Here is a 17,659-nt window from a genome sequence, read left to right on the forward strand (position 1 = left end):
GTGCAAACATTCATATGTCCCCACACATGAGTAATACACACACACACACACAAGTTGTACAACTGTAGGAAACAAAAAAGTCTTTCATCCTCTGTGTTTCTCCACACAGAAACTGAATATGTACGGCCTCTGTCCACACTTTCAGGCAAAATTAAAGCCTGTTTTTGTTTTTCCAAGTTTAAATTTTCTGTTTAATTTCATAGACTTGTATATCTTGAACTTTGTTTTTGCGTTCTAAACCCTCTTTAATATGCAAAATCTCTTTAACGACATTTCCTGTGAGAAAGCCGAAGCTCCTTTCGCTTCTATTAAAACCGCTCAAAGCCTCCTCTCACATATGGACACCTGTGGAATGAACTTGTAAAGTGGTTGTAGAAGTACTGCAACTACCGCCTACTGCAAACCAGGCAATCTCTTAAATGCTTATAGATTTGGGTTATAGCACGTTAAGCCTTTTTCCCAACAAAACCCAGTTTCTAGACGTCAGTTCAACCTGTGGCCAGTTTGTCTTATTTACACATTAATGCTGTTTTTTTCTGGGTCTCTGTGTAAACCTTTCAGAGGGGATTGGGAATCATCAGCAAATGTCTGCCCTGAGGCCCTCTTACAGGTTAATCTGGCGATGATTGCCCACGCTGACAACACAAATATACTTATGCTCAGTTAGCAACATCTATCTGAAGTTTGCTAACATTAGCTAAATTTATAGCCACCACAAGCTACTGCTCACCAGACTAGTAAGGCTAGTAGCAAAGCAAAACCCCTGCCTGCATTGAATTGAGCCAGGGTGTGTAGCTATAGATCCAACATTTCATGCATTTTCATGCATTACTGCTTTCAGGACCTGATCATGCAGCCAGCGAGAGTGGCCTTCTGCAAGGGCCTTTGCACAGCTGCAAAGGATGTGTTCAAGGGATCCTCTTCCAGAGCAGAGGGTGCAGAAAGGTGCTTCACTCTCCAGACATGGAGACTTGGATGAGGAAATGGACACTGTAGTAGTTTGTCCGCAGGATGTTATCCCAGGTGACCCTTTGTAGATGTGTCAATAATCCTTGCCGTCTCAGTCAAACCATACTGCTTGCTCTTTCTTCCTCCACTCCTGCTTGAACTTCATCCTGGATGAGATGGCATCTCTCTTTGCCCAGAGCTTTGCAGATTTTGGTCCTGGGAAGGTAACTGAGACCGGCTCTGCCGATGGCCACATTCCCCACTAGCTCCCTCTGCCTCAGCCGAGACACAGCCACCTGTAGCGCCTCTGCTGCTCTCTGCCCATCCAAACCTCAATGCCAGCTGCTGCCACTTCGGGATGCCTCAAGACTATGTACAAGAATGCCTCTCGACACCATAATTTCCTCTTTCAAAAAACTGACAGGGAGTAGCATGTTACGGTCGCCATAAAGTGCTGTGCTGCTTCGACTCTGGGGAAGACCAAGATCTTCCTTTCCACTGACTCAACCACGAAATAGAGACCTCATACACCGTCAGAGGCCACAGAATCTTGGCCAGGATGACATGTTGGAAGGCCCTGGCAAGCCTGATTTGTCCACCTTTGTGAGATAATTTAATATCAGGTATTTTAAGACTTTAGAGGTGACTTTTACTTTTACCAAAGTAATGTTTTAACATGACATCTTTACTTTTACTCTAGTATTACTTTTTACAATACTGGGCCATACTTCTACTCAGCTACATTTCAGAGGGAAATATTGCACTTTTTACTCCATTAGCCAGCATTTATTTGTTAAATTGTGTTACTTTACCAATTCAAATTATTAAGGCAAAATATTATCAACAAATAAAATATGCTATATCATAATTAGAAATTAAACTTTGCAGTCTATAACAGTATATGAAGTATATAAATTAATATGACCCCCCACCTTGACCAGCTCCAACATCAAAATCATAAATGTGTTAATCTATTAAAGGGGCACTGTGTAGTTTTGGAGAAGAATTAAGACTCAGAATTTTAATATTTCCAATATTAATGAGGTAGTCGTACAAACTAAGAAATATTTAGTTTCTCCATAACTGAATAAACAAGCTGTTCTCAGAGGAAAATAAGGTCCCAGAACACTGTTTGAAGCGAGAAAGTTGGCAGAGTCCGCCACATATAAACAAAGCAAAAACAGTATGAAATTGTGTTGTCCTTTAAGGTCAGTTTGTTTATTCAGTCGTGGAGACAAAGATAGTTTGTTTAGGCATAAAAAAATCAGTCGATGAAATCTTTCTCTTCCCCAAAACTACATAGTGTAAGTACTGATTAGAATCCAAAATTATACTAGGCCTGTGCATGAGTAGGCTACTTTTACTTCTGGTAAGTAGTATGTACTTCATGCTAAGTAATATTCTTTCACCACAGCTGTGGACCCACAGAGGGTGGCTGTTGCTTCACCTGAAGCAGGCTTTTGTTAAAACCAAGTGAAACAGGGAGGAGTGAGAGCTCTCTTTCCACCCTATCTGTGCCGGAGCCCGCTGTCTCGCTGACGTCACGGCGGCTCATTTATCCGCCCAGGCTGCTGCTGCTTGCTTCCTGCTGAGTCTCGCTCCGTCGCTCGTTGAGGTACACGCTTCTGCTCCGCAACACGGCTGACTCCCCAACTTCAAGAGCCGGGGAAACATCGACATTTCGGGTAAGTACACCAATCGAGTCACGTCCACGAGCCGCGTGTGCCCTGCTCCCATTGAACCGTGGCGCTCATTTCGGGGTTTGTTTTTTTTTAAAGCGCCAACTGGTGGTGTGACAGGCGGCTCAACGTGTGACACGGTGTCGGAGGAGATGCACCAGGAGGAGGGAGGGGTGGCTCCACACGACCGCGCTGCTGGTCGAAGATAAACGCAGATGGAAGTTAGACTTTGTGTGCGGGCATTTACCGTGTACTAACATTCTCCCACTCTCGCCGCCACAGAGACACGTCAGTCAGTCCCCGCTGCCCCTCCAGCCACCATGGGGCTCCTGACACGAAGTCTTCTTTTTTCCGCCTCACCGCTGGCAGTTTAGTGTAAGCACTTGAACGTGGAGGGTTGCCCCCTTTTGGCAGGATAATGGGAGGCACTTTTAATAAGGCGAGTGTCAGCTGAGCGGCCTCACTTTTAATTTCCTCCCAGGCTTCTGCTGTAATCACATTAAAGGCTGCCAAAGCCAAACAGTCGGTGTGGTTTTAAGCGTCGCCCGCTGTGCAAATGGACGGTGAGTGGTGGCTGCTAATGATGCGAGGCAACTGTGTGTAATGACAATCACGGGATCCGTCGCCTTCGTGTGGCCTGTTGTGAGTGTGGTTCCAGTCTGTGTCTGTGCCTGCGCTAATATGCTGTCTACTGTAACACACGTCTGCTCTGCCCAAACTGCATCATATTATCACTGTTGGGATGCAGTAATGGCTCTAATAGCAGTAATGTGCTGGCAGTTTAGGGGTTAATGGGGAAATGGTGCCCTCATCAGGTTTTTAAGATACTGAGTTGAAATGTTTGTCATTTATTTAAGGTTTTCCAGACATGCATTGTCAACTTTTTGTGGGCAGTTTGTGTGATCACGCAGAATTTGTTAAACCGTTACAGCAAATGCTTCAATCCAGATCATTTCCTCACATGTTAACATGAGTCACGCAGGCACGCTTTCTAAAATGACCAGCTCATCCTACTACTCGTGGTCTCATGACATTCCTCATGTCTTGTCTAACTCCTGTGGGTAATTTGACGCCTAGGCTAATACAAGTCCATACAAGCCACATGCTAAGTTGTGACATCACAGGAAGGAGCAGGAAGTTGGCATTTCTTAATGGAAGACGCAGGTTGTTGCGGACGGATGTGACTCGATCTCGGTTTTGCTGGAACAATCGTCCACTGCCGTCATCTAACAGCATTTCCTTTGAGTCGACACATTTTATCTACTGGATAAATGTCTTTCCTAGAAGAGATGGAGACTACTTCTATCATGTTTAGTTTGATATGGAAGTAATTGAATTCCATTGTGGCAAAGTCTGAAAATCTATAAACTGTTAAAAGGTTTTCCTTTGCTTGGCAGTGGGATTAGTCAGAGATGGATCCATTGATCCTCTGAGACTGTTTGTTGTCAAAGCTTGAAGTTTCACCCGTGTGTAAACTGTTTAAGCTCAGCCACAGGTGGCCAACTTAAGCATTATAATGTGTCTGATCAATTATTCAGAGTGAAGATGTGGCATCAAGGATCAACTTGCCGGCTGTGTGACTGTAAGATACAGTAGCTCTCTCACAGACACTCGATCAAAGGCCACAGCAGGTCTTTGAGGTTTGTTAGCATATGGACAAAAACAAGATTTTATATTTTCAGTCTTGGCTGGTCAGCTTTTAAGGCATCCATATAGGAGAGTGCCAGGTTCTCTGTTCAGGGAATACTGCAGAGAGAAAGCTGCTTCTTTTTTTTTTAAGCTGTTGTCGTTTGTCCCAGTTCTGCATTGTTCACTCTGATATGCACTCAAATGCAGTGACTTAAACAGGACACCAGCTCGGTGTATCAAGATCTCTCCCAGAGCTTCTTTAGGACAAGACCCAGAAGTTTCCCCCTTTCCTTGGTTCATCATGACCACATCTTGTTTGTTTCCACATATAGACACACGATTTGTAGTCAAAGAAGTAGGAGGAAACGCAAGCCTTGGTATAGTCCTGCCAGTGAATGCAGCATTACCTCGATGGCTTGCAGTAATTCTTGATCCCAGCCGACGATGATGTCACTCCTCTGCTTGTTTGGGGTTCAGATCAGCAGCTTTGATATAACTCTAGTCTCAGTCTCATACCTAGACATAAAGTACTGCAGAGTTTGTAGCAACGCAGGTGGATTAAACCTCACACATCTAGACCAAAATCCTATATGGTGTTTACTCATTGTCCCTGTTATCATTGTGAAATGAGTATACATGAGCCCAATGCTTATTTCTTTAATTAAACAAATCGATGTTGAAACACACCAGAGTCTACTCTAATATGTCTAATATGTGTTGGTCTCTTTCTGCCTGAGGTATTGTTTGCATACTCGATAATTGAGCACCGCAGTGTTGCTGAACCGTGTGCCAATCTTGGGCTGTGCACACCCTGACTTTCTGTGACAAGTACAATACTCGCATGATTGCACCAGTTGATACAACATTCAACCTTTTGTTGTTGATGTTAAACAAGGACACGGGTACCATTTTAGACACCTGACAACTTTTATATTAGATATTCGGTCTTATGTTTGCCTCCCGGACAAGTTCCTACCTCCCAAAAGTCCCTGCTCTTGAGCTGGTACTTTTTGATGGACCAGGCCATGGAGTTGAGTTTGCAGTACTGGTCAAACATGAACCTGGTGACTGCTTTTTTGTTTGTATTTTGTTTCTATATACTTTTTAGAGAGTTCTGATTTGCACAGTATTGACAATTATGTCTTGTTTATCTCTAAACAGCAGTATGTGATTTTACTATAGAGCCCAACAGATACTCTATTTTTGAGGCCAATGCCGATATTGATGCAGGGTAGTAAAAAATGTGTGTGTGTGTATGTGTGTATGTATGTGTGTGTACATATATATATATATATATATATATATATATATATATATATATATATATATATATATATATATATATATATTTATATATATTTATATATTATATATTATATATTATATATATATTATATATTATATATTATATATATATTATATATTATATATATATATAAATATATATTATATATTATATATATATATATTATATATATAATAAAATTAGTAGAGGTGCCACAATTTGAATTATAAAACAAAAATCAATCGAAATGAGCATTCAATTTCAGTTATCAAAATCAAATGCAGGATTCCGTGATTTCTTTTTTTTTTTTCCTCTCCACCCTCACCTACTTGGATGCATCCGGCACATGTCGGAAGAAAAGCCCTTCTGCCATCACAAATCTCTTCTTTTTGTTTTTGGGTTTATTAGGTTGTTCCCAATTGACTGGTGAAATATTATTACATTTTATAGAGATTATTTAAATTTGACCATACGGCTTGGTGTGGTATATGGTATAAACTTCAACAATTGTTAATTATTGGACAATATTCTTCAATACTGATATCGGCCAACTCCTCTCAGCCCACGGCACACGTGCATATTAAGAGCTCATTTTCAGTCCAGCGCAGTGAGAGTACGGATCATTAAAGTACATAAATGACAGCCAAGCGTAATGAATAAAAGCAGGAGCAGCTGAGTCTGAGTTATAGAAGACTGATGACAGAATACACTGCAGACTGCAGGCTGAGGCAGCATTCTTATACACTGTTGTTGTAGCGTCGCTGAACGAGCTGCACACAAAACAAATGGGGTTGTGTTTGCCAGAAGGCAAATGAAAGACTCTGAAACAAACAGAAGAAGGTTCACTGGTCTGGTACATCATAATGATCTTTTTGATAATCATGCTTCACGCCATGTTTGGTGTAAGCTAAACATTGCGCCTCAGCAGAACCACATAATCTTTACCATGAAGCCTGGAGGCAGCAGCATATTGTGGGGACAATTTTCTGCTCCAGACCTTGTGCTTGTAGAGGGTAGAATTTATGGGAGGACTTTTGAAAATTGGTTTTCATTCATCATTTGATTTGACTGAGTTCGAGTAAATTTAAGAATAAGGAACAGCTGCCAGACATGCAGAGCTAATGCAGACCTGTGAACATACTGTAGCTTCAAGGCTGTAAGTGCTGCCACATGTGTGACCTAAATTAGGGGTGAGCTGATGTGACATTTTCCTCTCCTGATTCTGATTCTGATACCTCAACCTGGTTTTTCTAGATACTGAGTACCAATCCCATTCCTGTGCTTTCAAATTTCTAATTTAAAATGTGTATTTCTCACCGTAATAAGAATCATTGGCCAAAGCCCAAACCCTGACTGACCTTTGTGTGCTTTCTTTAAAATTCATTATTACAGTACATTTTGTAAGTCAAATGCACTTTCAAGTGGAAATTTGTGTAAACCAAATGTTGACAGAATGTCCGCATGCAAATTGACATCGCTACTTTGGGCATATGTCTGCTAACAGCAGTCTGAGGTAAAAAAGTGAAGCGTGCTAAAAGAAGCCCAGTGTGGGAACATTGCTCCCAGAAAGGTAACAAAGTCAGTTGTAAGTTAGATGTGTGATGCTACTCTTCGAACTGTGTAGTAGTATCAACACTATGCTGTACCACACCCTGCTGCCATGTCTGAGGATGGCTCACAGCCAAATGTCAAGTTGCTGTTTGCTGGGGGAAGAAGGTGTGATGCGCTGGTCTGAGAAGATATGCTGACAATCAGTGGGGTAGATGGCGAGGGATTCAAAGAGCTATTTCGTTAACTTTAGCCAGAGTACGTCGTGCCATAGAGAGCTCCTGTGACTAAACATATGGAAAAGCACTTTGAGAATAAGAAGTATGAGCTAAAAGTCCAGCTAGCCAGGGCAGACAAGCTAACTTCACAACTACCTGTAACTTCATCAGTGCTGTCTTGGAGAGGCAGTCCAGTGTGCCCCTTTCTCCAGCGCTGACGCAGCGATAAAGCCAAGTGTGGAAATGGGTCAAACTCTCTCTATCTGGCACATGTCAGACAACCTCGACAAGAAGCGGATACGATGCACCGGAGCTCACTGAGTCAGTGACACGCTGACTAAAAGGAAAGCTCCTCTTGTATTTCTTGTCATTTTACTTTTTTTTTTTTTTTACTATTTTTAAATAACTGTCATTTACTGGTTAATAAGTATCGCACAGCCATCCCCATTTGAATTTTTTTCTTCATTCATATGAAATGCTCCATTTGGAAAAACTCCATTTACTGGAAGTTTTCTTTCCTTATGTTTCTGGCTTATCACCAATTTATCTTACTTGGCTTACTGTCTGTAAATGCGGTCAACACAAATCGGTAAGCTTTCAGTAGTTCAGGTTACTGTTGTCATGGTTGGCAAATGTTGGCAGTTAACAATGAGGAGAATAACTGTTAAGTCTAGCAACAGGTAAATGGAGTAACTGGAAAAAAAAATGGTTAGCAGTCATTGCAGTTGTATTGTGGACATTTTTACTTTTGACCTGTAGCTTTGAATGACAGAGACAGTCCCTGGCACAGTGTTGTCACTAAATTGCTTTCAGTGGACCCCTTTTTTAAATGCTGACACTAGTGCAGAATGTAGTGTTACTATTGTGCCTTTTTATAATATGTTCAGTTCTCTTATATCATTCTCAAACTACCTTCAGTCAGTGCAGCTTGGTTGTAGTCTCCGTCAGGGTCTGGCAGGCATACAGCTGAAGCTGGCCACTTGGCACAGGATGTGATGCAGCAAACAGTACAACTGCAGCATTGGCTAGAGCCTGAGCAGATATTCAGAGTGTAGTGCATAGTAGTACACTGTAATCTGCTACTAGAGGTGTGGAAACTTCTCGATTATAAGATGCATCGCGATGCAGACGTTGAAGATTCTGCGTCGATGCAGAGACGGTGCTTAATCAAGAGTCTGCAGCTTATATTGATTGTTAATTGTCCAGCCTCAGCTGGACTGTAAATTTAGGGCGCAGCATTTCTCCCATGCTTTGAATTGTGGGCAGACATTAGGCTAACGTTACTTATGTAGGAGGTATGTTGGAAGGAGGCAGAGATCACCTGCGAGTGATTTAAAAAAAATAAAAATAAAAAATAAAAACTCACCTAGTTTATTTTTAAACGGACATCTCGGGGCTCATGTTGGATTTTATGAACTTGCTTGGAAGCACGAACTGGACAAGACCCACGCTGAGCGTGACTTCTGCCTCACAACAATTTCTAATCACGTCAGCCATTTTCACCGGAAAGCCAACGTCTGCAACCATAAATAATAACTGTTACAGCCAGCCCAGTTAATCAGCCACAATCTGAGGAGGCGCTGTCAACTTTGCCTCTGAGAGAGGTGTGTGTGCAACAGAGTCAATACATGCCTTATCCTGTGTGAAAGCATTATTATTGTAGATAACAAACGTGAGGCACTGCAGATGGATAAATGTTTTGTTTTTGTAATGTTTATGTATTGAAAAAAGATGCAGCTTTTATTTTGTAGACTGCTGTAGTCTGATTATTGGAAGGACTTTCTGAAAAGGGGAATTTAGATGATGAAAAAGTAGCCATGTGCAGTAATATAGATCATTGAGGATGCCGTACACTGACATGCATTGAGAATCGTTTTGCCTTTGAATCGTTGATAGCTGAATCATAATCGAATCATGAGGCCAGTGAAGATTCACAACTATCTGTTACTGTCCTCTCTGTCACTTAGAATTGATGTTGCAGTGTTATTTGGTGTTTTATGTACTGCTGCATAGGACTAAAGCTTTGTGTGACTGCAGAATTCACTGACGGCATCATAACTTTTTTTTTTGTATTCAGACTGCTGGTAGTAATGACGCGTGGCTTCCTTTCAATATTCTGTCAGCCAAATACCTCATGTAAGCAGACAAGCTGGTCAGAAATGGGAAATGAGAAATCTCCTCACTTTTTTCAAGCTTGTGTTGAAGGACTAGATAAGAACTTTTATTTATTATTGTTTATTGTACTATTTTTAATCCCACAAGGGGAAATTCTTTTTTTTTTCTTAACCCCTGACTTCTAACCTGCAGTTTCGCTTGGACACCCAGTTAACACTGCAGTACTGTGCTGTACTGTCAAGTCGGGCAGCATGCAAAGCAGAATAACCTGTTTAACGGTAACGACAGGAGAAGTGATGCTAGTAAAGCTCAAGCAGAGACAACAAAAGAATCTCCATTTAACATGGGTTAGCACTGTGAGGTCTGCAGGCAGTTTGTATTGGATTATTGTCATGGTTTCCAAATGAATATAAAACATGGCTTTGGCTTAGCTACCAGTTTAAAACCCTATTTATAGTGTCACGTAGATAATCACACATGATTAATTGTACTGTTAGTTTTGCATTGACTCGAGTATTTGGAATACAAAGAAGTCTTTTGTAATCGTGTGAACTATTGACGCCAACTTTCTCTCAAGAGCAGTCTGTCTGTCATGTAGAGAAATTAGTCAATAGTTGCTGATAAAATGACATGATTCATGATCCCAAATAATAATTTGTAGAGTTAGCAGCACGCTGTACTGTTATTCATAATTTATCTGCACCTGCTCACAGAAGTCAGACATTCATCTATGTTGCATGTTTTGTCATTCAGCTGATCATAGGCAATAATTTGCTAACTACATTTCATTTTACTGGCCGCGTTATCTGGTGTCAAATTACTGCTGAGTGCACTTTTTTTTTCTTCACCTCAGAGTTATTTTTGTTTGTTGCTGCAGTGTGTGTTGGTCAGCTGGGATTGTTTGTTACTACTGATAGTTGTTCCAATCCATTAACAGATGTCTGTGATGGCAAAGAAAGAATTCAAAATATACTTTGCGGTCATCCCGCGAAGGTAATTATTTAGTCATTAAATAAAACAAATCCCTTTAACAGCTACGTTTTTAGAAGATTATTTATAGATAACTGTAGCATATGCAAATTAGATTGTCAGGTTGCTGCCCTGCCCACGCAATTGAGGTCCATCTTCTTCACTCTGCCAACCTCACGGTATCAACTTGTCATGTAGAGAATTGATTTTGGATGTTAGTGAATCAATTATTAATGGTTGAAGATAAGAATTTTCTAACCCCTCCCTCCTACATGGGTTTTAAAATGGTGAATAAAGTTTTTTAAGGTGAAGTTTTCAACAGAAGCCAAAAGATAACACAATCATAAAATAACAGTTTTCAAGTACTCGCATCTCAAATAGAAAAAGTCAAACCTTTCCCGTAACACTGACCTTGAGTTCTTGTTTTTAGCACCATGCTGATCGTTTTAACTTACTTGCATTGTTTCCAAATCTTCACCCAAGCTGCGAAGTAATATGTCCAATCAGCATAGTCATCTGGCAGATTTGGGTTCACTTTGTTTAGATAAGAGTTGTAATGCGTTTCAGTCACACAGAAGCTGATTGAAGAAAAGTTAATGATTAGATGACTTTATCTCCTGAATGGCCTGTTATCAGCTCTAAGGTGTCATTCTTCTGAAATAACAACATAGCCTGACTGATAAGGCCACATACTACAGTGCATAGAGTCAACACACCATGTGATGTTTTTTTTTGTCTACTGTGATGTTTGCCAAAGGTTTGGGACTGCAGATTATAAATGTGTCATTAGTTAATTCATTTATTTATCACTTTCTAAACAAAAATACCAAACTGCTCATTGGTTATAGCTTCTTGAATTTTAATATGATGATTTTGAAGATATCACCTTTTGGCTTTGGATTATTGTCTCCAAATTTTGTAAATTAACGGTTTGAAGTAGTTAATCAAAAGTGTCAGTGGCATTTGACAGTTGTCTATATTTAGTTTATTGTCAACGAATCAAAAATCTGCTTTTAGGAAAAAAATAAAAACAAATTGAGAAAATGTTTTTTCAGCACTTTTTTTTTTTTTTTTTTTTTTAATAAAGACCTAAAAGGGTATGTGTCAATTGTCACTCTGTTCTGTGCACTCCTGACAGAGTGTAGCTGACAATTGCTAATTATAGCCTTGCCTCACATAAGGCAGATCTGAAAACCTCGAGCAAGTCCTCCAAGAGCGGAGTCTGCACAACTTCCCTCCAAGCTACAATGTTGACTTCCCTTTACAGTGAATCTTCATTTCTCAAGTTCATTTTAGATTCACATCTTCAGTCCTCATGTGGGAAACGCCTCATGGAGCAAGTTCAAGCTTGAAGTCAGTCTTATATAATCTAATTCACCCTTTTGTCTTTTCTTTTATTTCTGTCCTGTCTGTGCAGGTGGAGTGGTGTTGAGGAGCACACTGATCAGGACTGTAGGCATCATGGTGAACATCCCAGAATACTATGCAGGAAAAACTGTGCTGATCACTGGAGCGACAGGCTTCATGGGCAAGGTACAGTAGTAGCTGAATAGACAAGTAGCTAACGGGACACGACTCGGCCCAAACATGAGAGCTACCTAATGAGATGTGTAATGGAAAATTATATCACTAGACTCTTGTATGAGAAATGATTAGACTCTTAGATCATTACCCTTCATACGTTCCCTGAATCCTGATCCTTGAACGTTGTATTTGTACTATCTGCATAATGAGAGAACCTGTCACAGGCGTGAGAAGGACACAGGGCATACCTTTCTCCCTATCAAAAAGGGCTCTCAGCTGTCTCTCATGGCTCTTCTTTCTGCAGACTGCATGCCACTCTGTTGATTGTTGAACCTTCTTTATAAAGAATAAAATCCTTAAAAGACAACTGATATTTCTTAGTTTATTTCAGATATCTCGTAAGCAACTCAAATTCGCATGACAGATGAGAGGAAATCTATTCAATTTCACATGTGTAGGCTAACAGCAAGAGTTTAATGCTGTATTTTTGTTCATGTTAATGCTGTGAAGGCATCGGTAAGAACATTCTTAGTAAGGTTGAGTCGAAACCCTCACCTATTGCCTATAACTGACAGTCATCAACCACTGAGCCCTCAAACATCATAACATCAGTTTCACTTCAACAAACCACACTGGTCCACACCAACACCGGGGTGCACACATGACAGGTTCGAAATTAACACCCGACACGTGTCAAATGGTAGATTTTCCATTTGCTGAGTAAAATCTGTCACTGAATGCAATTAAAGCTTCATGAGTTAAAAGCCTGTAAGAGCATTTTGTCAAAACATTTAGCACCTTAGAACTGATTTAAAATGTATGTTAAGGAGTGTCAGCAAGAGGGTTATTCTAATTCTTAAAATCGCTCCTTGCACTGACAGCATATTTAATCACACCATTTGACACCCAGTGAAAGCATCGCTTGATTTTTGGTGCAAACATAAAGAATATATTTAAATCTACCTGCCTTATGAATCAGGGGGAGAGTTGTTCTTTGTAAAAGGAGCCTTTTAAACTGAGGTTTATAACTTGGCTACAGAGCAAACAATCCCGTTCTCCCCTAGAACAAAAAGGCACTAGTCAGATTACTGCGCCTACCAAACATGAAGCAAAGTGCTAAAACATATAATTATTGGCAAAAATACAATCGAATGATTAATATTATAATGGCTAAAGGAAACTCTTCCTGATTCATTGTCACATCCTGGCTGATGACTCTTGATTTAATTCACTGTTATATTCTGCAGTTACATCACCATGACTGGTATTTACAATATTTTTATATTCAGATGATCTGCCTAAAGTGCATACACGTCACTACAGAATTATTTCCTTGGTTTACAGATGTTTATGTATATCTGTATATAAATAACTGTATACAGTAAGTTTTATGTTTTCTGTAGCATGAAGGAACTACAAATTTTCATTTTGTTATGCCACCCTGAGTTATATGATGACAATACATGGCTAAAAAGTAACACACATATATGCGAAAAGTATAAGATAAAACAAAACAACCACCATCGTCCATTTTCATGTTTCACTGTAGACAGCATTATATGCAAATTCAGAAGACATCTCCCAACCCTAATTCTTACTTCAACAGCAGACACATGAATCCAGATTTTGTTGAATGATCGATAAATGTCACAAATAATTCACATGGCTGTCCTTTGTACATTGTTTGATTTTCATGTATGTCAGTTTGTCAGTTTGTCTGTTCTGATGTTGTGGAGGAAGAAGCATGATGCAATACATTAGTTTACACTTCTGCAAAAGAACAAAAGGAGGAGGTTAAAAATATAAGCGGTGCCTCAACTGAACCTTTTGCACCTCTTTCCTACTCATTATTAAAGGTGCTGCTGGAGAAGCTGCTTAGATCCTGTCCAGGAGTCAAAACTGTCTATGTGATGGTCAGGTCAAAAGCCGGTCAGAGCCCGCAGGCCCGCATTGCTGACATGATCAACTGCAAGGTGAGAAGTGGGCTAAAAGATAAGGATGGTTTGATCTGTACCAGCCATTTTTTCAGTTTGAGTAGAATGCAAGGGTTATGCTTTAATTACAGTATGCAGACACATTTCACCGCACAAACTGTTTCCAACATGGAGTTGCCACCCAAGCAGGTGTCTGTTCAGAGCAATAAAAAAAATGTCTTCCCTATTTTCACCCAGAGTGCATTTTCTTTGGCAGACTACGTCCCTTTACACAAATGATCGTGACTGAGCAGCTGCAGACTGTTGGTATAAGCCTGTTATTGGGCGTCGATTTCAGGTTGCATTCTCCTCCCTTCTGCTATCTTTTTGATACTGTTTTCAAACTCTCTGTGGCTCCATGAAACACCAGCAACAAACCCCAACTAGTAACCTACATGTTAGTGGGCTAGCACATTTTCTTTTGCTGGAATTTAGCCATTTTAATGCCAAGTCTACCCGCCCTGCGTGCACCTTTACTGCATCATGTGTTTAGCACCACCCGAGAGAATTTCGATTGGTTTAAAGAACTACAAAGAAGCCAGATAATTTTTTCCACTATACGAGAATATATGAGAATTGGTGCAGCTGGACCAGTGCAGCAAATTCTTCTCCAGCGCTAACTGAGCGCTATGGAGGTGAGTCTGGCTATGCAAGACTGCATTTATGATGACTTTGACATGCACTCTCACTGTTGTTCCGTAAAGTTGCAGACACAACTGTGATTGTATGCTGCATTTGCTGATGGGAATTGATGTTTTTATTATTTATGACCATGTTTTTGTGTGACACTGCCATTCTAACCACAACAAAAGCCATTAACGGTCCTGTAGACCCTCTCTAGTGCCAGTGTGTGGTTTGTCTGTTATGGGCTACTGTAGAAACATGCCAGAGCAACAGGGCGATCTCTGTGGAAGAGGCTCTGCTCCCTCTGTAGATATAAATTGCTCATTATGAAGTAATGAAAACACAACGATTCAACAGCTGACTATACACCAATGAAAATACGATTATGAATACGATATTCCATTTCTGCCAATAGATTCTCCTAAATCCAACGCACTGGATCTTTAAATGAATGTTGAACTATTTTTGAGGTAATGGTAGACGCTCATAACCAGCTGAATTACACCTTAGCTTGTTCACATGCTGCTTTGATTACAGTGAGCTTACTCTTGGCAAGTAGAGGTTGAAACAACAGTAGCAGTGCTGACTGTCCATTTGAAACTTGCGATCAAGCTTTCATTCAGCTAGTGCAAAAGGCTGCTGATTTAAAGACACTGTAGGTTGCCAATGCTTACATAATCAGTTTGTAGATAAGAGGAAGTATCCGAAAGGAGGGATATAGAGATCTGGGATCTTTTGCAGGAGGATTGGATTAAAAGTAGGGCACTCTGCCATCAGCCATGCACCACTGACACCATCAACTGTAAGCAAAGGATCAGAAGCATTACTTTGGTGAAAAGATATTCAAGTGCATGATGAAGAACTGTCTAATGATTATACTTTTTCATTCATTTTCTAACTGTGCTTACAGCTTACTATGTACTGTAACTTGTGCATCATTTTGACTTATTTTCTCCTCTCAGTTGTTTGAAAGATTGCAAGTAGAGCAGCCGGGCTTTGCGGAGAAGATCATAGCCGTGAACAGTGACCTCACACTGCCGGAGTTGGATCTGAGTAAAGAGGATCAGAGCATCCTGGCTGAAAACATTAACATCGTCTTCCACTGTGCCGCCACCATTCGTTTTAATGAGCCACTCAAGTGAGTTGTCTGCTTGTTTTGCTCAGTTTCTTGTCACTATGTACAGTACATTCTTTCCCTGCCTGGTTCTCGCTAAAGTCTTTTGTAAGTTAACCATGTTTACAGAAAAGGTTCAAACAGATTTACACCATAAGTAATAGTTTATAGTCTGTGTGTTTAACCAGACAATGATTGCATATCGAGTAGGATAATGTGTATTATTATTGTTATCATTATTATTATTGGTATTTGCTTCACTAAATGTTTGCAGTACACAGGGTTACTTGAAATCTGAGACACTCCCTCAGCCAATCACATTTTTTCTTTTGCTGAACTAAAGACACTGCTTTGACAAAGTACTGCTTATTTAACTATATTTATGACATCAAGAGTAGAGTAAGAAACAAATTCATTCATTTTCCTTGGTGTTTTTGGGCAGTTCTTGATTCCCCTCCTTTCATCTGTGGTCATTTTGTGTCCCTGTGGTAAATGATTCTTAAAGGAATAATTCAACATTTTGGGAAAATAAGTATACTGGCTTTCCTTTTGAAGTGGGATTGGAACATCAACATCAATATCAGTCTCATGTCTTTGTGTTAAGTATGGAGCTGGAGTCAGGATGTGATTAGCCTAGCTTAGCATTTAGACGAGATGCAGTAGAGGCAACTAGAGCCCGACTGATACTGGATATTTGGGGCCGATACCAATGTTAGGGAGTTACAAATTCTGATATTGATATATCGGCCGATAAACTCACAGCAAGATTTTCTTAAATTTTTCTTTTCAAGATCCTCAAACACTGCAGCAAAGATATGTAATGGAGAAGGATATTTTACAGGTTAACAATAAAAACTTCATTGTTTGTTTATCCGTGCACAAGATTTTTTAAATGGACTGGGATTTCAATAATTATAAACTAACCTAAGCATCTTCTTCTGCATTATGTTTTGTATTAAAAAAAAAGGTTTTCTCAACACACATGCAGATATTGATATGTATTTATGAAACTGGCAACATATCGGTTGGGCCATAGAGGCAAATGGCCTGTTTCTGGTAAAATATATCTTTGTTCAGCTGTATACAAACAAAAATGTAAAACAGTTTGTCAAGACATAGCTCCAGTATGCAACTCTCCCTACAATCATAAACACTGTTTACCTAGACCTTCTGTTCAGCATCTCCGGCTAAAGCATGGGTTGCCAGATTCATTGAATAACCACAGGTTTTTGCAGAGACAGGTATGGTAGTACCAGATCCGGCAACCTCACTGTTACCGCAAGACTTGGGGATGCTGCACACAGTCAGTGCCCCCCGCTCTTGTTCGCCATGAAATAGTTCCACGGTGTAACTTTTTTCACGTTGGTTTTCATAGATATAACAAATGAGATGTTACTTGTTAGTCAGCTCTAGAGGTGAACATTCAGCTCGAAAAATGAGATTGGTATCATTTTTCACATCTCACGTTTTGAGCCCAAATGCCAAAACATTTTGTCTAAAGCCCCCATTGCAAATAAGAAATAACTGTGACAACATGTCCTGCACACTGTTCATCACATGTACTGTACATACTTTATTTGGTCAGTTAATTTCATCTACTGAATACATGTTAAAATTAACTGTCTAATCTTTCTTCTCTCTGTCAGAGATGCAATGCAGCTGAATGTCCTGGCCACCCAGAAGATGCTGGCACTGGCCCACAAGATGAAGCACCTGCAGATCTTTATTCACATCTCTACAGCCTACGCCAACTGTGACCGAGAGCTCATTGAGGAAATCGTCTACCCTCCCCCAGTTGACTACCGCAGACTCATCGACTCTCTGGAGTAAGTTGAAGTGAAAGAAAGATTTGCTGCTGCATAGCTAAACTGGTGGTGGTGGTTTTGTTTTTCGATGGCCTTGTTTATGTATTCAACCGTGAGGATGGTCTCTTTTTGTCATTAGCATGCAGTACTATGGGATGATGGAAGAGGGTTTTAAAAGGATTCTTTATTTCTTTCTGTTGCTCGATGCATAAAAAGCAAGTTGGAAGG

The 17,659-nt window shown here is 40.2% G+C and overlaps 1 protein-coding gene across 2 annotated transcripts in view; it reads left to right on the plus strand.

Annotated features, from left to right (window-relative positions):
* Window positions 1–2,531: 2,531 nt before the first annotated feature.
* far1 (fatty acyl CoA reductase 1) overlaps window positions 2,532–17,659 on the plus strand; it is a 29,912-nt gene continuing 14,784 nt past the window's right edge. For both annotated transcript variants that reach the window (XM_073472439.1, XM_073472438.1), the window contains exons 1-5: window positions 2,532–2,633; window positions 11,809–11,924; window positions 13,772–13,888; window positions 15,475–15,650; window positions 17,273–17,452. In XM_073472439.1, coding sequence (XP_073328540.1) covers window positions 11,853–11,924; window positions 13,772–13,888; window positions 15,475–15,650; window positions 17,273–17,452 — 545 coding nt within the window. In that variant the 5' untranslated portion in view covers window positions 2,532–2,633; window positions 11,809–11,852. The remainder of the gene's footprint in view (window positions 2,634–11,808; window positions 11,925–13,771; window positions 13,889–15,474; window positions 15,651–17,272; window positions 17,453–17,659) is intronic.

The sequence above is a fragment of the Pagrus major genome, chromosome 8 (assembly GCF_040436345.1).
Source record: "Pagrus major chromosome 8, Pma_NU_1.0".
NCBI classification, from domain to species: domain Eukaryota; kingdom Metazoa; phylum Chordata; class Actinopteri; order Spariformes; family Sparidae; genus Pagrus; species Pagrus major.